At 35.7% G+C, this 21,893-nt stretch overlaps 2 protein-coding genes across 2 annotated transcripts in view; both read right to left on the reverse strand.

Moving 5' to 3' along the window:
- Window positions 1-6,072: 6,072 nt before the first annotated feature.
- Window positions 6,073-21,783, reverse strand: LOC127859572 (mucolipin-3-like). The gene is made up of 14 exons (XM_052397078.1): window positions 21,211-21,783; window positions 19,607-19,785; window positions 18,402-18,498; window positions 17,956-18,050; window positions 17,364-17,493; window positions 16,762-16,885; window positions 16,308-16,398; window positions 15,381-15,483; window positions 14,299-14,411; window positions 12,980-13,156; window positions 10,322-10,435; window positions 9,886-10,008; window positions 8,778-8,993; window positions 6,073-7,253 (listed from the first exon to the last, which is right to left on the reverse strand). Exons 1-14 carry the CDS (start codon window positions 21,239-21,241, stop codon window positions 6,978-6,980), a joined length of 1,869 nt encoding a protein of 622 aa, XP_052253038.1. The 5' UTR covers window positions 21,242-21,783; the 3' UTR covers window positions 6,073-6,977.
- Window positions 6,073-21,893, reverse strand: part of LOC127859568 (mucolipin-3-like) — a 297,009-nt gene continuing 281,188 nt past the window's right edge. The window contains exon 15 of the transcript XR_008039462.1: window positions 6,073-6,592. The gene's annotated coding sequence lies outside the window, so the exon portion shown is untranslated. The remainder of the gene's footprint in view (window positions 6,593-21,893) is intronic.

Here is a 21,893-nt window from a genome sequence, read left to right on the forward strand (position 1 = left end):
AAAAACGCTTTAGCCTACTGAGCTATTCCGCCGAGTACACAGACTTGACGTATTTTATACCTTATATAAGCAATCTTCGTAGTTTCACAAAATTTAACGACAAAAACAGAACTCTCCAAATTATTCAATCGTTTCGCGTTGCAACGCTTTATAATTTTTAGGTTTTAAAATCGTCAAAAGATGCATATAATGGCTATATTAGACCATGGTAAATGTTCAGTATTACTGTTTCCTCACAAATATCATAACTAAAACGAAAATGTGCGAATCTGAAACAACTTTTTTCAATTTTGTCAATTTACCAAAGCGTGAAAAGATCCCTTTAAACAAAGGTTAAGCTCGCAATGACATGTGTCAGGTTAACTATTTATAGTTAGTTCCTCTCATAGGCTTAATTATTGATATCATTTTGTTATAACCTATACATATTATGCAAGACAAGTTCATATTTTGTACCGATATGACTAATGCAAATAAGTCAATGGTAAAAGTCACAATTTAACGGCAGAATAAAATATATGCGGATTATTTGTTTGTTTTCTGTATTTTAAGTTTTCTCTTTGTTAATGCTATTTCATTTTTGTTTTGTGTCGGAGCAATATAACATCAACGCTTAAAATTTGGTATTAAATCAGTATGTGCATTTTTTAACCATCCATCTTTAGAGCTAGTTTTATATTGATATTTTATACAATTTAAGTCATGGGTTTATATGAAAAGTTCTTGATCAGCCTTATTATATGTACATGAGAGTGCATGTAATACAACTATTATGTCTGTCTTTTTTAATTGTGATGTGTCCAGGTTACAGGGGTGTTACTATTCTTACAGTGACGGGAAAGGGTGGGTGCTGTCTCTTTTCCATTTACAGCGCTGTTACTATTCAAACAGTGACGTGTGACTATCTGATCAATGTTCAATGTGTAGTGTGCATGGTACAGTTATTGGGGAGGGCTGTTTATTTTAATTTTGTTGAGGCCATATTTCAGTGGCGGTACTATTCTGACAGTGACAGGGGACAATCTGGTCAATGCTCAGCTTCCAAAAGTTTTCCTTCGTGGCAATGAGACTGTAAGTACTTCAGTTATTACTTCGAAGACAATTAATGTCACGTTTGATTGGCCTACTCCAAAACAAATGAGTCATTTGTGAAGCTTTAAATTACATAGCTGTTCTAAGACATGCAATCATGTGGTTAGAAGTCCTTAGCCATAATAATGAATATATCATCTGTTTTTTTTTTACAGTCAGAGCCGTGCCTTCCAAAAGTTAACTCTACCAAAATCCTGTTTTGTAAAGTGCCTGCAGCTCCCACAGGTGTCACAAACCATCTCAATTCGGCAACATGCCCGGGCTGTCTGGAATAGGACATTGTTGTGAAACTGGACGGCATTGAGAAAACATTTATATTGAACTACTTCCACGATCCGACATTGTCAAAGTTCGACAATGGCTTGCATCTGTTTAATGCTGAAGAACGATATCTCACTATATCAGTAAGTGTATAACACAAAAAACTTTGAAAATCTTTCTTTTAAAAACACAGCACTTTCGGTATTAAAACTGAATCACAAACTGACTTAAAATTATGTGGACAATATTTTGTTCAGTCTTTGTAATAGCTCACCAGTGTACGCTGTGTTATTTCGTGCTCGATGAGCCGTTGCTAGAAAGGGAAAGTATGGCCGCACACACTTCGGTACTGTTATTGTGATAAAGACTTTACTTTTTGTAAAATGTATTCCCAATATTTAACTTATGTACACCCAGCTTATCTCGGATGAGATTTGCATTTGGGCAACTATTTTTAGAAGTCGTCATAATTATTTACAACAAGTACAATCTGTATTGCAGAAACGTATATGTATGTCTACCTTTAGTTATGTTCTAAAATCAAATGCTGTATTAAACAATTTGTGCATCTTTTATAATTGTGGAAGCGTGTTGAGTGAAACTTTTTATTCCTTAGGGCACAAATCTGCAACTATAATCATTTTCTGACGTCGCCATCACTATTGGCATAGAACAATGAAGAATTGTAGAAATATCAGACGCCTTTATTGTATGCAGAGCAACTGAATCGCAACCCAAGCCAGGAATGCCCGTCCTTGATAATCCTGAAGTTAATGTTAGTATTCATTAAACCAATTCACACTTATATTTTGTGATTGTAGTTTTAAACCATTGTCAACAGATACTAATGTTTGCTTATTATTCTTTGCTTTACTAGTTTTATAAACCATTATCATCAGATACGAATGTTTACTTATTATTCTTTGCTTTACTTTCTTAATACAGAATTTATTGACGTATCAGCTAATGTACTTAATGAACCTTTTTCCGTAGAAGAAGTTGAACGATCATTGTCCAAATTGATAAACAATAAAAGTTGTGGTGTTGATGGTATTCCCGCGGAATTTTATAAGTATACTTCGAGCGAAATAACACCGTATCTTTGTGCACTGTTAAACAAAATTATCGATTCAAGTAATTTTCCAGAATCGTGGGGAACCAGCATTATATGCCCTATCTTTAAATCGGGAACAACTAATGACCCTGGAAATTACAGGGGCATTTCCGTTACTAATACTATGTACAAAGTATTTTCTGATATAATTAATACACGTTTATACTCTTGGGCCGAGAATTATAATAAAATCGACGAATCGCAAGCTGGCTTCCGACATGGGTACTCCACGGTTGATAACATTTTTTGCCTCCAAGCTATGATACAAAAGTACCTATCTAAAAAGAAAGGCAGATTCTATTGTCTATACGTTGATTTTAAGAAAGCTTTTGACTCTATCAACCATTTTAAATTGTTTAAATGTCTTGAAAGGAAAGGCTTACATGGGAAATTTATGAATGTTCTAAAAGCTATGTATACAAACTTAAAATCATTTGTAAAATTGCAAAGGAAATCTTTATGCTCAAACGATAATAACACACAATCAGTTGAGCACGCTGTTACCAATTGGTTCTCTTGTAACATCGGCACCAGACAAGGAGACAAAACAAGTTCGACAACATTTACCCTCTTTATTGACGAGTTATCTGCCTTTCTGCGTGAAAACTGTGGATCGGGTATTTTTGTTACAAATCAAATTCCCGACATTATTTGTTTAATGTTCGCTGACGATATCGCAAATTGCGCGGAAACAAAACAAAAATTACAAGAGCAAATTAATTTAATAGAGATTTTCTGTCAAAACTCAGGAATGGAAGTTAATCTCAATAAAACTGAGATAACTGTATTTCGTAACGGTGGAGTATTAAAAGATACCGAACGTTGGTATTTTCGAGGTAAAGAAATAAACACAACGCCAGTATACAAGTATATGGGTCTTATTTTTACCCCTTCATTATCATGGAAACTTGCACTTGATAAGCTAGCTGCCCAAGCACAAAAGGCTATATTTTCAATAAATAACTTTCAAAAACCATTTGGCTACTTCCAACCTTTCGAAATGTTCAAAATCTTTGATTCCATGATCAAACCTATTCTTTGTTATGGATCTCAAGTATGGGGATATGAATACGTACAAGCAATCGAAACAGTTCACACCACTTTTTGTAAAAAATCCCTTAAGCTAAATAAAAACACAAATAATTGTATTGTATTGAGAGAATGTGGTAGACATCCATTGTGTGTAAATTATTTTACTAACTGCATTAGTTATTGGTGTAACCTTCTACAAATGCCCACGAATCGTTATCCGAGAAATTGTTACTTATTGTTAAAATCACTAGATGACGCTGGGCGAATCTGCTGGGCATCGAAAATTAGAAATTTATTGTTTACATACGGATTTGGTTATGCTTGGATAAGTCAAGATGTTGGTGATAAAAACATATTTATATCATCATTTAAACAACGCGTTATTGATTGCTGCACGCAAAAATGGCATGACGACGTTTCAAACTCGAGTCGTTGTTACCATTATAAGCATTACAAAAGCCTACTTAACACAGAAAAATACTTATCAATCGACTTAACACAAAAATATAAAATTGCTCTTTCGAAATTCCGAGCCCCAAACCACAGATTACAAATCGAACTGGGGAGACACACTAATATACAAAAAGAGAACATAATATGTACTACTTGTTCTATAAACGAAGTTCAGTATCTGGAGTGCGAATACCATGCTTTCTTCAAGTGTAACAAATACAACGAAATACGATTAAATCATCTTTATAGCTGGTATTCTTCACGCGATTCACTGCTAGATTTTTATACCGTAATGAGCTCTAATGATGAAGCTGTTTTTAAAAAGTTATGTATTTATGTATATCACCTACTGAAAAATAGCAATAACTAATCAAATACTTTCAATATATTAACACCGGTTCTATTCTGTTTGTTTTGTTGTTGTTGTTTTTTTGTTTTTGTTTTATGTGTGTGTGCTTGAATTAAGAAATTGTCTTATCACAACAATGTTAACAACTTAAAATATGAATAACTTAACCACGTGCTTTATACAATTACACAATCCATATATATATTTATAAACATGTTCCAGACGCAACTCTGTTAGGATTTAATAGCCAATTATAATGTATCACTATGTATTTTGGGCCAGAGGCCTTTGTTTACAAAATAAAATTGACTTGACTTGACTTAATATATTCTTAGGAGATATGGTCCATAACGGTTGGCAAAACTAACCATAGTCTGATTTTCACTTTCAATTTTAAAAAACTGTTTGTTCTTTCAATTTCGTCGATTGTTTTGCAGGTAACAATTGGTAACATCAAAACAACATGGGCGTCCTGAAATATAAGACAGAGGTCCAGAACATCCCACTGATTGCCGGAGTCTCAGCGGGAGGAGTTGTGCTGCTCATTGCAATATGTCTATGGGTCTTAATTCAATAATTCATTGCTAGTTGTTTATGTGTGAAATAATATGTAAATATCTGTTTCAATACCAGATGCATGTTTTCAACTTAAGTAAATTATGCGCCACCAAATCACTACTTCTGCATGTCAAAAATTTGCCAATAATATGTTTGTATTAGTAATATTATTTTTAAATTATTTATTATCAAAATTGGTATTGTTGAACAAGAAACTAATACAATTAAACATGTTTGTGTTTTGCAAGATTGTTGTTTTAATAGAAATATATCAATTCATTTAATGTGTAAATATATATTTGTAAGTGGCAAGTGTTGCCTTCATCAAATTACGAAAAAGGATAGCGATGACAAAGGCGATGCATTAAGGGCATTAATACGAATATAGTTTAGTTAATTATTCTTTCGTTACTTTGGTTTGTTTCAGAAAATATCAGACCGCCAGAAGAACATCCGTATTTGCATACCGTTCATTGATAGATGTCAAATCGGTTGACGGTCTAGCCATGTTTGGTTTACTTACCTTTTATTAACTATTCGATCCGAGCTTGTATAAATAATTGCTTACATTTCAGTCATTACTATCCATCGATTTAAAATGACATGCTTGTCGTACCCGACTTGCTCCTGACTATTTTTAAGTCATGCACCTATTCGTATGAAAATTTATTAACAGAAAAAATTGTATTTACGTGTGTTTTATGGTATCATTTATTTATATATATATATATTATATATAATTTTTTGTTTCAAATAAACATTTATCACGTTCTGATATAGTTTTTAAATACTCTTACATAAACGCAATATTCAATATTTTAACATGGAAACATGAACGCAAATATTTGTATATACTATAAACGTATCAGCAATGAAAGCAAATAACCAAGCAAATACGACATTTGCACACTGCACATCAATATGCAAAACAATTATCTCATCGGAATAAGGAAGCTGTCGGAGCTATTTTATCCCCCATCTCCGCGGATGGATTGATTTCGAAACGATAAAATGTGCGTTTTTTCACATTCTTCCATACATAAAGAAACTACAGTTTGTGGCTGACCAACTAAGTAACATTAAATCTTCACCATATATTGCGTTCTATCCACACACCTGCTTTAATTTACTGTTTAAGTTATCGCATGATCCATATATGAGTTTTCAATTATTTCTGTACACATGCCAACCAAAATAGTAATGTGACGGTACAACTGATTCGACATTTATTCTGAATAGTGCCTTTCATATTTAAACCGGTTTTCATCAACCTTGCTTTAGTAGTTTTTGAAGTGACGCATAATCCATATTTTAGATTTCTGTTCATGTCTGTATCCTTTGCAATCACGATGATTGCATGAAAGAAAACCTCAAATAACCTAAAATATTCCATGTTATCAAGATACCGTGATGCATTAACATAGCATAATGTACTTATTCAGTTGTGGCAGGTTTGAGAGTAAAGTTTTCACATGTTGTAGAAAAAGCACGCAGAACAAATATGTCCTCTGTATGGGCATCAAATCACATACCGACTTCATCAACCGAATTTCGCCAGATTTTGAGTTATCGTAGAATTTAGATCAAGTTTGACGGACAGACGCATGCACGAACAATCGTCATGACGCTGATTTTGAGAATGAGATGGTGCACACACAGGAGCAAGACACAGGTTTAGAATTACATTATTTCAACATGGTATCGTTTTTTAATTGATTTGATGTTTATATAACCTGTCAATGTGCTTACCTTTGTTACACAAACAACCGACAAATCACAAATTACTGTCATGCATTGACTGTTGCGTGACAGTAAACCAAGCTTACATCATTTTTGTTTATGTTCATTATTGTAATATATTTATTTCCTTGTATCTTAGTACACTACCAAACTGTAACACGAATTTCGCCCCTGAACACATAAATGGTGGTTTATTATTCCCTTCTTTATTTTTCACGTCTTAGCCCTTTTCCATGTCATAGTGTCTATGTTTAAGGTATGGCAGCATTTAACACGGCCGTGACTTTTTAATGGCCCACCTATACTCTTTTTATGTCTTTATCACTTCCGGTTATAAAATATCCGCAAATTACCACATCGAAACAAAGTGCCGCTTTGCTATTCTGAGAAGCTCCTGTCATTTACAAAGCTCTCTATTGTTCTTGGCTTTATCAACTCGACTCCCTCTGTCTTACTCGAAATGCGGAGATGCTTCTGCAGCTCCTTCCGGAGAGAGTCTTCAATGGAAGAAGTTGGTGGCCGGTTGCTCGCGGTAAGAATCTCGTGAATTGATTGCCGGAAGCTTTCCCTGACGTCGTTTGTCCTCAGAAGACCACGAATAGCCGACTCCAGCGGCCGAATTTTGCGTTCATCTGGCGTCTTCTTGTACAGTTCCTGAAAATGAGCGGAATGTAATGAGTGTTGCATAAACATTGTGTTTCTGTTAAAAGTATTTGAAATGAGACACTAATAAGGCAATCGCCTTACTTTCTGTTTAACGAATATAATCAAGTATCACAGACACAAAGCAGCCACAACACAGCTAAAACAACAGAAAAATCCACTATTTATTCCTACGGACTGACGGAGAGACACATGCAATGATTAACGCCTCTCACACGAGTGGTGGGGGGTTTGCATAACAGTTCACTTTTTCGACACATAAAACAATCATTATATGTTTGTAAAGAGTTTCAAATTAACATGAGCAGCAGCAAAAAGACTCCCACTCAACATATAGTTACCGTTTACAGTCAGAGCAAATTGAAATAAAAACAATATCACAAGAAATGTGTCCGTCGTACAAGAACGCCACTAGACACATACATGCGTGTTGAATTGACAGTCATCACGTGAATGTATGTTAAAACTTATTAAAGTTCAAACATTAACGAAAAGTAATAACAAACGAACACAATTTACTTCCCTTCTCAATAAAATGACGATGCGACTTATGAAATAATCTCTGAAAACATGTTTTTAATTAATATCGGATTGTTAACCAACTGCTTGGCTTAAACATAACGATAAAAACGAGCTCATTTGAATTTAAAAAACTGCAAATACATCAACAAACAACAAGACTTGTATTGGTTGTCAAATAAAAAGTTTAACTAGCCATTCCGAAAATCAACCTGCTATGCGTTGTTTTATTAAAACGGACGTCGTTGTATTTCCGAAAGTGTTCAATTTGAAATCATTTGGTTCATAAGATATATTTTTTTATTCAGAATGTACCGTGTCATTATATTAAAACGCAATACACTCAATGTGTGTATTTGAAGCTTGAATGTTTTTATCTGGCTTTGACTATGTTTTTTCGACACGTACAGATTTAATGTTTCGGGCTACATTTTCAACAAGAATTAACTAGCACTGTTCTGCATTTCATCGGTGTATGAACTGTCTGAATAAAGTGTTATTGTGATACATCAGGCGTTATTTCAGTAACAGTTCATTCAACGATTATATGCAGACCAACTCTTTCACTACATATAATTACAACCAAAAAGATGAAACGACTGAATATTTTACCAATCGGTATATCTTTGACAATAGCGCAACAATAGCGCCATTTCGTTAATGGCAAATATAAAACAATTGGAAACAAAGCAAATACCATTCGCGCATAATAACTGGTGAAGTGCATGTTTTGATGATGACTAACTGTAACTAAACCGAGCTGTTTAATATTGAAACGCGCCTGTGTTTGATGATGATGACTTAATCACTTTGCCAATACCGTTGAATACTTCAACAAGTTTGATGATGACGATTTACCGTCACGATTTCTTACGAGCTGATGGTTATTTTCATTAGAAGATTAATGATGATAACCATTACGATCACTTCACATAATGTCTTTACGAGCAGTTTAATGCTGCCAAAAGGTGGCTTATGGTGATCGTGACGACTTACCGTTATGGCTTCGTACGAGCTGTTAAAGATCGCCACGATTAAGTTGATGATGATGACGGTAAACATGACAACGTAAAAAAGCACGTAAACTCTGGAGAACCACAGGATGATAATGTTGCCGACCCTCTGTGTCTCCATACTAACTAGCGTCAAGAAGATCTCGTCGCCAGTTACCATGGAAGCCAGCGTCTCCATGGCAGCCGACGGTGTCTGGAACTGGAATGGCGCAACATATGTTAGACAAAAACGAAAGCATAATGAGCCATGCTCTGTGAAAATGGGTTTAATGCATGTGCGTACAGTGTGTCGTCGACAGGCTAATCAGGGACGACTCTTTCCGCTTTTATTATATCTTATGTTTAACGAAAGTCTCTTCATGGCAATAATAAAAAGTTAAGGCGGAAATTTTCGACCCTGATTAGTTTGTGCGGACTGCAAAAGCTAATCTGGTACGACACTTAACGTACATGCATTAAACTCTTTTTTCACAGAGCGCGGCCCATATGTATAAAGAGGCACATATATCTTCATACATTTTTTATAGGCCCTTGCTCTACAAAAGACTGCGGGATATCGACCAAAATCCTAAATGCGTAAACAGATAATAAATACATGTTAACAGAATGTTGATATGCCATATTGGTATTCAATGGATGAATACTATACTGTCTGACAGTAATGCTGACCATGACCTTCAAGTAACTCGAACGGTTGAACTAAAAGATACATTTGCTTTTAAAATAAGAAACAATACAATTTTAAGATGGTGTTTTAAGGTTGACTAGGTCAAAATATGTATAACTTGTTCGCGCTGCGCATGAACAGCTATGAATCGTATACTTTTTTGTGGAATAGCGCAACTTCATCCATGTTACGTTATCATATTAACGGTGTTTACACTGATTTCTCCCCTTACCTTTTTTAAAACCTATATATTTAATCTCGATTGCATAACAAGCCTAAGCTTATATGCAACGCTCTCGAGTCCGTTTCCTTGGTGTCTATGGGGGAGATCTAAAGAACGCTCCCACAGTGGGGATCGAACCCGTGACCTCCCGATCGCTAGGCGGCCGACACCATATCCACTACACCATGAGGATCCCCTTACCTTGACGTTGTAAGGTCCTAGAACGACGTAACCGCAGATCCAGAAGCCCATGAAGAGAACCGAAACGCAGAACAGGAATGCGACAAGATCACCGAACGAGTGGTATATGGTGCTGAACAAAAGCTGGAGGGGTATATACACATGCAATTACTTAAACAATTGGGACATTTTGCGTTTACTTTATCCAGGCGTATTGAAGTTGAATTCATGTCTAGGTACCTAGACCTATGATTAATGTACTTATTAACCAAACAAGGCAATCGTAGGCGCATTTAAAATCGACAAGCTTAAATTGTAGCATTTAAAATGTAGCTTTTACTTTATGTAAGGTATCTATACAAAAAAGTCCCCCAATGTCTTCATAATTAAGTTCACCGAACAGGTAGTTGAAAACAAAAAAAATAATGCATATAATATAATGGGGTTTACTTCTTACATAGAACTTCTCTTGGAATTTGAAGAACCTAAGAAGACATATCCAAGAGACGAGACAGCCCAATCCCAGCCACATGGTGTAGAAATCTAGCATGCCTATCACCCAGTCGCTCTCCTGAATATAAATCAATCATTATCAATGTGAATCTACCTTTCATAACTTTCATTATCATCATCATTACATTATCCCCCATCTTGCCGTTTGAGGAAACGATGAACAACAACAAAGAGATCCTCCGCGAATCAGATCTTTTTTGGATTGCTGTGAGTACCTCATCCATGGGAAGAGACGTCCAGTCATTCACTTCGTCCATCCAGTTTTCGTTTGACGATCATTTCCCTGCGTTATGTGTTCGCACGAAGCGTCTAGGTTTCACAGTCGTACAATAGTAGGGAGACTACGAAGGACCTGCTTGTCCAAAATCTGCAACCTATGACATGATTGCCTCCCAGTTGTTGAAGCTTGTCATTTCTTCAAGATTCTCGCCCATCATGGTGATGTCTGCACTGGTGTTGTTGTGCTGTTTGCTATGTTCTTTGATTTCTTCATGCTGACCCTCGTTATATATTAACCTGCTATTTTGGCGAATCTGTAAGATAGGTCTTGGATTTCACCTCTTCGTTCATTCAATGAGCCCAACGTTATAAGCAAATCTCAAATAGGAAATTGGTCTTCAACTTATAAATATGGTGGTGTGATTGGCTTGGAGCGTCTACTTCATTATCTTCTCAAGAGAAATGTGAAACAGGACGGAGGCGAGCACACATTGCATACGGACGCTCACTTATGTTTTGAAGAATTCACCCATCTGTCCATTGAGAAGAGTGTGCTGCTGGCTTTTCTGTAAAGTTTTTGAATAAACAGTCTTCATCTCTGTGAACCCTCATAGAACTTGATATAGGTCAAACGCGTCTGAACCATTTCTTTAAGTTGGCGTAATTGGTGTAGCAGGAGTTTTGCTTGAGATCGGTTCAACTGTACACTGTCCAGGTCTGAATCCAACCTTCTCGTCCGCCAGTGGTTTCTCTGTCATACTCTGCGATCGATGAGGGTGATGTATAGCATGACTTTGCTTAGTTGGCTTATGGTGCGGTTATGATCTCACAGCTTGAGATTGCCATTTATTTCAGGAGGATGGCCGGTCAATTCATTTGGCCACTTATTCTTTTTCCAGATCATCTGGCATAATGCCGTTATTTTTGTGCAGTCGTTATATTTCCTTATTGCTTAATCAGCTCAGAAGAGACGTTGTCCGCTCCCGAGAGTCTTCAGATTGCAAACTGCGCTCTTCATCGCTACATCTGGTAAGATGAGGTCGCTGCAGTCTTCAGACCACCTGTTCACACGTGCGACAAACATTATCGGCGGATTTCCGTCAGCGTCTATAAAACCTGCTTCAGTATGGCTGGTCATTGCGAGGGTCTTTAGGTTGCTTTAGTCCTTCTTAATGCTGACTATGTCTTTGTGAAATGTTTTGCATAACTCCTCAATATCACTCTTTCTTTGCCTCTCGAATCACCTTTCTCACCTCCTTGTTCGCTTACTGGTAATCTGTCATGGCTTGTGTAATTTTTATGCCTCAGGTTTCGTCTTTTGTCGCAGAGGCCCATAATATCGGTCGTCACCCGCGGCTTGGTCTTCGTATTATCTTCCCCAAACACTTCTTCGGGCTTTGATAGCAGAACTTCCTTGATTTTATTGTTGACGGTGTCTATGTCGTTGTCTTAGATGCTCAGGACTGCAACTTTTCAATATGTGCCGAAATGCCTCTAATATATCTAAATCTTGCAATGTCTTCAAGTAAATCTGCGAGAGTTATTGGCGAAGCGCTTGCTTTTTGACTACAGCTTGATGGTGGTTAGCACTAAGTCATGGTCATAACAGATGTCTACGCCAAACAAACGTTCTCGTGTTCGCCTTTTTGATGCTTGAATAGAACCGTTTATGCTCCAGGATGAAATCGATCTTAATGTGTATTGGGCCGTTTGCAGCCTGCCAGGTCGCTATTCTGGAAGGTTTGTGTGGTAGGGTTTGTTGTTGGCTTCTTTCGCATTCAATAAGTCTCAACCGTCTGCTGTTTTCTAGGCCGAAACTACATACAAATTCATGTACCATTCTTGGAAGGTTTAGTTAAATTTTGGCGTTCTAGTCGATTGGGCGATAAGGATGTATTTTTTAAGGACCTTGGTACGATGAGCTCAAAATCTTCACAACAGTTTTCGATCACCTTGTATTCGTTATCTGATTTGTTTCGTTAATCTAGTTTATCGTTGCAATGCTAGATACCGCCGAGACACGCATGGAGATGAGTCCGCTGGAGACTGGAGTGCAGCCTTTGACTACTTATATCATAACGATGAAAGCAACCTCAATGTTTAGAAATCATGGTTGTTTAACTATTGCCAAAGTACAATATTCACATTAAAATCGTATATAGTCGCTTAGGAGAATGTTTTATAGGCGTGTTATAAACATGAATTTAATGCTCTTTTCCAATCCCTGTACATTAAAGAATAGTTATGTAGACACAGCTTTCTATCATACTTATTGAATGTTTTGTACATGTATATGAACCGAAGTTGTTATTAAAAGGACAAGCAACATACCCGTATGGCACCCAAGAAAGTCAAACTAGCAACACATTGCAAATATACTCACCATTATCTTGAAGACTATCCAGACGGTGCCATAGAGGCTGAAGATGTCCCCGAGTATTGCCCAGATATCCCAAAGCTTGATGATGTGCAAGTATTCAGAGGGAGGCAGATCCGTCTCCTCGGGGGATACAGGCTGATAGAACCGTGTGTAGTACTTACCCATAAACACTTTCGTTTTCTGTAGGTAATGGTATTTATAATTATTGACTCAATAATTGATCACTTGTAAAGACAGTTATCAATACATTTATACTATATAATGTGCTTATGACATGAAATTAAAATAACAGTGTTCAATTTTCTTTCTTGTGAATCCTTTATAAGCGCATCAAAATTTAGTTCCGCAGAATGTTTGTATGAGTGCGCTATCCATGCGAATGCAGCGACCACAGTCTTAATACTCACCAAAAAGATGTACAACTGAAAGATGAGATGGAGAGTATAAGAGAGAGGCAGGTAAACAGACTTCGGACGTAGTAGGTAAAGACGACACTAATATCAGAAAGATTAAGAAATTCAGGTGGACATACGCTCTGCTACTTACGTAGCAGACTCGGATATCAATCATGACAGTGAGGACCTGTAGTTAAAGAATAATGCAGGTGACGACAATCAGGTGAAGGCGTGCAATATGAAAATGAGCACAAAGGATATAAGAGAGAAACAGGTTAACAACTCCTCTGCTTGTTACCCAGCAGACGAAGACGTCAGCGTAGACGAATATGACGAAGAGTGTAAGAAAGTAGTCGGTAAACACTGTTCTACTACTCCTCCAGTAAACGTAGATTTTAAAGAAACGAAGAAACGGCAGGTAAACAACCGCCTTTCTACTCGCAGCTAAATATGCTAGTGAATACCAGCTTTTTCACTCAGCAAACTAGCTGTGATGCTCATCCACACGTTGTAGACCTCATCGATGACGCTGAAAACGGACATTTAGAAAACTAGATCAGTGGCTCATCAAGTAAACAAAGTCGTAAAATTCGACATTAAAGAAGAAGACTATCAGAGAGAGATATATGAGCTGCCTCCTGATAATAATCCATGAGACAAAGACTCGAAAGTTGAAACTGAGGAAGAAGCGTATTTTAAACAGGTAGATGGGCTCCTGCTCTTCTACTTAGCAAAAAACGTAGACGGTTAACTTGAAACCTTGCTAGTCTTTGAGATGTAGAACTACAACATGACACTGAGGACGCAGGGTATAACTGAAAGGCAGGTGAACTTTCGCCATTCACAAAGCAGTAGTAGACATCCAAAATGAAGCGTTTGAGGGATAGAATAATGGAGCGGTAGATGAACAGCAACTCTGCTACTCACCCAGCAGACGTAGACGTCAAAGATGACACTGAGGGCGGAGAGTAACAGAGAGAGACATGTGAATACCAATAAGGCCGCACCGATTTTTTCCGAGACGTTCACTAGTACCCAGTCTGCAATTGAAAACCAATGAGCCAGTATACATTAGCATATCTAGATAAAACAATAACGTTATATACAAATGTATATCACATTTGTCAATATCTGCTCATATGTTTGGCAAGAACATGGAATGCAAACAAATCTAGCAACTACTTTACCTTACATTGTGTTATGGAGAAGTTGAATCAATATTGACCATGCTTATTTGGCTTAACACAGCAGTAGAAGCCGGAAGCCAAAATATGATAAAGTCAGTTAAAGTCATTAATGAGCTGATATTACTTATATTAGTTTTCAGCTGTATCCTCTCTGGTCAATATGATGGCGCCCGCGAGTTGTCAGAGCGAAGTCTACTCAGCTAACACGTTGGTTATGTGCATCAATTCGATTAAAAAAAATAATATTTTCAGCAAAAACGTTAACAAACACTAACATGAAAAGTATTTGTTATCAGGATTGCACTAGGTTAATTCGTCACTCGGTAGACTACCGCGATAAATAAATACTTCAGCTTGTCTCGTTGTTATTTTTGTCTATTTTGTTAAAACTACGAGCCATTAAGCTGTTGAGTATTTCAATAGTTGGGCCAACAATTCATCACTTTATATTTGCCATGTGGATGTTTACTTTCAATAGGTAGAAGCTGGCTACTGATTCCACTAAAGGTATTTATTCTTTATTCGTATCTGCCGTGTTGTGCAGTATTTTCCGAGTTTGGAGATATAGAAGAGATGTATGATGTATCGTACTAGTAAACTAACCAGATAAACGCCCACTTATAAACACAACTATTGAATGATTATGTAATGTTATTGACTGATTAATATCGGAATGTTTCCATGTTAAATCTTAAAAGCTTTAGTTCGTAAATAGACTGCAGTCCTAATAATTAACATGAACGCTTTCTAGATAAAAAGGTAAAACGCTTAACTTCAATTAAACATACAACTATATATTTGATACACTTTACATGTACTTACCATCTATATTTTGAATTCCCATTTCCGAACACTTGATCCTAAGAGTAAGCGTCTTGAACTCGATCCCTACTTGACCATTGTTGTCCAAGTCCTCGAACACGATCTAGATTGAGGTCAAGCGAATTTCACCATTAAAAGTTCATACATTATATTTTTAGAGTCTAGAAGGAAACTAATTCATCTCATACAGAAAAGTGAAGTACATGTAGATGCATATAGAATTTCATACTAGTATGGTACTCCGATGCTTTCAATCGCAAAGAACTTGTTCCACTAGAGGCCGAGACCAATTGTTTGCGCTGCTACTTTACACAAATCAAGAACGTAATAAACGGTCTTATAACACCATTATTGATTCATACTACAGATATAATATAACTTGCCCAATTTGTTACAACAAAATATACGCACATCAGGAAATGTTTTAATGACAATACAAACATTGTATTTACAGGAAAGAGCCAAAAACGGTCTGGAATTAGTTTTTACATGAGCGTAGTCCGGAAACAGCGTAAATTGGTTGCTGACAATCGACTGATAAATCATTAAATAGCTTAACCTTCAAACTTATCAAATCTACGAACATACTTTAAACAAAAATTATCATTACAATTGGTAAGATGTGTTGGGTACTACATGCAAATATCAACTTCCGCAAGAGATTCGACTTGTTTTAATGAAAGTTCATGTAATCTCTGTCGCTAATACAAAACACTTGTTGATGGTTAATACAACTACTACTTATATTATTCAGATTTTACAAAGTGATTTTCTATTTGCTGGTTCATTTTTGAATGTTAAAAATATATTAAAAGACCAACATTTATATATTAAATTACACATATATTAATAAGATCTTTACAGCGTTTGCAGTAATGACAGGCTTGAACTCTGAAGAATTCTGCTGCGTGAGTTTTGAATACTCACATTTCCGCTTATTTTGAGGCACCTCGCCTTCTGGTCAGTCACGTGCACGCGCACGGAGTGCAGCGTAAAATTTAATGTCAGAGAAAGCAATCTGAAAGAGATTAACAACAGTACTGTACACGATGTGTCGTCATCATATAGTACAATCGGGGTATGATACTTGTTTTTTTGCATATGACATATGGAGATGGTATTGGTGGTTATATATAATTAATAACAAAACTACAGTTATGATTATAATAAAGGATCCGATGATTGAAATATCTATGAAATACAAATGATTTTAATTATGATAATATTGGCATGCATGCGTCTAATGGTTACGATGATGACAATGGTTGTGGTGTCAATGACTATGACAGAACAACGACAGCAACATGTATGTGTTGTTTTCAGTGGAATGATATATGTATTTGATATAAAAATAGCAAAAGTGATTGCTTGCTTATAATACCTTTTTACTGGTTTGGAAATGTTGAGGTAATCGAACTCTTTGCTGATATCGAAGCCGTATATGACGTCACCAGTTTTGTTATCACTGGTTTTATTCAGGCCTTTCCCAATTTCGAAACATGTTTCTGTAAAAAAAAATTGTGTCTGGTTAATACTTGAAAGCATCTGTTTACTGTATTTTGCTTTATTGCTAAACGTTTCATGCAGTATAATATGCATAGTTAGCGGTTAGTCTTACGCGTTTGCTTAAGTAGACGTTAAATAGAACAGAACAGAACAGAACATAATTTTATTACACATAAACTTTACAGTTTCTAGTGTTGAACAAAAACAATAATACAAAAAACATGAATATATTAAGTGGATTTAGCAGAAATGTTATACAATAGTTATGGATGAACTTTACATATACTTGAACAAAACTCGTTTTAAATTACGTGTTAACAGTGTATATTGCTACATATGGAAGCTTTTTACTACTTTTATAATCATTAGGCAAAACATTAATTTCCGAATATTTCGAATTCGCATCAAGTTCACCTGATGGCAATGCCCCAAATTAAACTTATACTGTAATTTTAAAAATGTGTATATTTTATGTACCTCTAATATGCACACCGGAAGTAAACCGTTTGTTGAATCCTGGGAAGTCGAAGTATTTGAGCTGTACCTTCATTTGGTCGTTTCTCAGGCGAATAAAGTATCCAATCGCCTCCGTGTGAGCGTTGTAATACTAAATTGGATTTTATGTTATGCTTTGTGTTGAAAGTAACATACTATCAGACTAATACGTTTAAATATATATCACTGAGCTTTAATACCTTCAAAATCTATGTGAATTATAATACATAAAATACAATAAATAGATACATTTCATATAAGATTTGAATATTTTATACACATTATGATTTTATCGATTTGAAATAATGGTATATGGATAGGCAGTTTTTGTTGTGGGTGCTACAACGCACAATATAATCGCTTAAAAAGGAGTTACAAATTATTAACAGCTTGATAAATTATTTGGTAAGCCAATCATTTAAATACTTCATTAATCGGAATTTAAGCAACTGACATACTATAAGGGCGATACGGTCCAAATAATTAATTGGCAGGCTAAATTACATAATATATCGTACATTATTTTAAGATCAAAGGGGTATGCACTATCTATAACGTGTGTGTAAGTTCTTACCCTATTGACTGCATGGCTGACTCTGCCTAAGAGGTCATCCACGGTATAAACAGCAAAGTCTCCGTGAGCAGGGGGGTAAGGCGATGTCTCCCAACCTAAATATTTAGTACTATTAAACGATCAGAGTTCATGCCAAAAATTGTATCTTTCAATCATCATCTAACACGTATTTTGTGATTTCATGTGAAATGCATTGTATACCGTTCCCCATTGATGGTTATTTGAAAATGTAAAACATATCGTTTGCTAGTATTTTTCCAATTGTGCATTGTGTAGTTTACCATTTTTATAAAAACATTATTTGTATTTTACTTTTACTTTGTTTATTTGAAACCAGAAAACATCTCACAAACCTCATAGTATCTTTAACACTTCATAACCTGTTTTACCAAATTGGATTTGTGAAGCATCTGAAATAATTTCAGTATGTTATTTCAACAACTTACTTGCATCCCAGCCCTTGATCAGGAGGTGTTTTAGCGCCAGTTCCCCCTTTCCGATAATCTCTTTAAAATTTCCGCGGTCCTTGCCAAAGTGTATCATCTGAAATTGTTAAAAGGCACTTACAATTGTTTAAATCTGAAATATGAATAGAAAAGAGCGCGATGTTGGTCAAAGATGAATATTGAAATTATGTTAAGCATTTATATAAAAGTTTGATCTAATAAGCCGCGAAGCATAAACATCGTAAAATTGTGCAATTATTAAATAATGCAAAATATGTTTATATGCGGTATTGGCCAACGTCAGTCACTTTACATGAATAATAAATACGTGTAATAGTCAACAAGGATTGTCATTGAGGACAAATTACACATATACATGTGGTTCTAGCGTACACCACTGTTGACAACGGCACCATAGTATGATAAATATACCATTGATTTGCGATGGAATGATTGAACAAAAGATAATTGTCAATCATTGATTGAGTCCAACATCGGTGGTTTTATAGTTCGCTGATACATAATATCACATTGTTCATAAACAAAACAATGGGCTATTCATGACGGCATAATTGACACTTGTCAATGAATGATTTAGTAAAACAATCATGAATTTATGTTATATTGATGAATACACGCGCATGTTTGCATTAACCAAGTTATTACCTTAAACAGGATGCAGGATCACGTGACTAAATGGGGTTCACAAATGGATGTTAATGGATGAAAACACACCAGTAAGTGGTGCTTTTTTTCCAAATAACTTTTTAAAATAATTTTCTTAAGAATTTTAACAAGTGCATGCGGCTTATGGCTATGTGAAAAAAAGTCAGAATAACTTAACTAAAATAGCCTGTGTTATTTGACAAAATTAAATTTCGAGTTTTACAATCATTCATATACACGGTTATGCTACACGCAACGTGGAAATTTTGGCACCGATTTCCGACGTATTCAATAATTAATTCTTAAATCTTAAGATATCGGCAATAATTGCAAAGAAAACTTGTATGCACTGAAGATGTTTGCAAACATATTTCAATAACTTGAGACATTTGCAAAAAATAAGGGTTTATAAGGTGTGTTTTCATTCTGTCCAGCCCGTGTGTAAACCCCGTTGATCATGTACCCTGTAAACCACGGACACACATACAGGTGGAGAGGAGAGCCATTTCGTTAATTGCAAGCGTTATCCCGGGGCTCACCTCTGTGGTCAGGAGGGACACCTTGATCACTTGAAGGGCGAAGAGGACCAGGAAGGGCACGTGGAAGGAGAAGCCGTGGCACCCAACGTTCAGCGTCTTTTGTAGGCTGAGGCGTAGGAGACGCTGTAGGGAGCTCCCCGACTTCCGGTACTGTACGTCGGTCGCGTCATCGAATTGAGCTGAACATATTATACGTAACTGACAAAGTTGACTAATAGTAACAAAATTTAGTGGCGTTTTGAATATAAGCAATAAATGTGTTTCATTGAATAATGATAGCATGTTCTACAGCATATGGAACCGAACTTTCAGCCTTATTTTACCTGAGGAAATACTGGACAATTATACATGTTGAGACTCACCTTGGAAAAAAACGGGGTTTTATTCGTGCAAACAGGATAAGCTAATCAGTGACGACACTTTCCGATTTTATTTACTCATTCGTTTCCGATTGTATTTAATTTTTGTTTAATGGGCGTCTTTTTTAAAGGATAATACAGTCTAGGCGGAGACGAAGACACCTTACGCACATTCATTTAGCCCCATTTTCCCAGACCTAGCCTCAGTTTAATGATCAGCATGCTTATACATGTATGAAGTCGAAATCACTTCTTAAAGGGAAAGAAAGACACGCCGCAAGCGCTTACTGAGCATGTAAACGACTTTTTTGGAATAATTTTTTTTCCATAAAGCAACTCATTAAAATTAAGTAATTTAATAACTTTAGGTTTATATCAAACATATAAATATATTTCTTTAATCTTACCCATTCAATACAATGAAATTTGTGTTTTAAGTTGTTTTTATTTGAACTTCCGTTAGCAGCTTTCGGTACGGAAGAAAGCACTTAACAAACAGTAAGACAACGAAGTCATGAATTCAACAACAAATACGTATCGGAAAAAAACGGTAATACGTATACATGTACACTCAATCTTAACTCTCGACAGAAAATGGAAACAAGGGCACAACTTTGATAAGACAATCAAACAAGTATTTAATCAATGATTTACATAGACACGCTTATGTTTTATTTCATTTTTGAAAAAGTTGTTTATGTTACTTTACGAAAATAAAAATCATCCTAAAGCATTCACAAAATCCTGTGCTTGTGTCGAAACGGATAACTTTCATATTACAATTGGAATTTCATGTTATAAGCTTTTAAATGCCGATACAGCAAGATTGTCTTGATTAAATTACATTGCCTTGACTTATAACTATTGTTAAAGAATAGTGTTTGTGTCTAGTTAAAACGGATGTCCAATAATAAAAAAGAATAACACATATATTAACTTCAACGGATACAGTTGTATAGCTTTAAGTATCGTTTTAATTGTTGTATTTATTAGAGAACGTATACTATATTACAACAAGAAATAGAGAATGCGTTTTTCACTCACCGATTTTAACAACACAAGCGTAAACATGAAGTGACATAAAAGTAGGCATGCAGTTTGATTTGTAATTGTAAATTTGATGTCAAGTAAAGCTTTTTGTTTTCCAACCATTTGACTCTACTCTCAAATGGCTGTACAATTGTTGACTAACAACTAAAAATGTCTTAAATATAATGCAGAACTATATAGCCAAAATATTCATACTTATATTCGTCAGGGGGTGTTGTTGATCCATAGCTTTCTCAATATCCGAATTATTTTAACTATAATCCTAACTCCGTTTCTCCATTGCATGTGCGGGAAATTAACTTATTCCAACTGTGTAACTTGGCATACGTATGGTACACACATCACCTCCTTAATCCTCATTGTTTTGAATAAAGAATACCAGAATTATAATAGTAACTGTCATAAACGTGCCAGCTGTATCTTAATTAATTCACGGGTTACACAACCTTGCAACAAATAAGTTCCATTAATATAAAATAAATATAGTAAAACATTCCTCGAATGAGAGCGACAAACTTGAAACAAAAATAAACACACTTGAACTAATATATTTTCAGATATTACTCTTTCACTGATATTGAGAAATCCATTCGGACTTGAAAGAATACGTGTATTAAAGTGATTAAATCTCGAAAGAACCTCGAGTGCATCGTTCTTTCTCATGGATGAATCTCGACTGGGTCTAAAGTGGATTACTTCCGATGGCTACATGTTAATGCTTTACTGTTAAAACACTTTGGGGAAACAAATAAATTATTCATATATCCGTATTAGTATTTGTATAAGTTTATGTTCATAAGTATTTTAAAACGAATCGTTCGCGCATGCACCAACGCGTGTTGTGGACACTTAACGCAAATAAAAGTTCATTCTGTAAC

Source organism: Dreissena polymorpha, chromosome 1 (genome assembly GCF_020536995.1).
Source record: "Dreissena polymorpha isolate Duluth1 chromosome 1, UMN_Dpol_1.0, whole genome shotgun sequence".
NCBI classification, from domain to species: Eukaryota; Metazoa; Mollusca; class Bivalvia; order Myida; family Dreissenidae; genus Dreissena; species Dreissena polymorpha.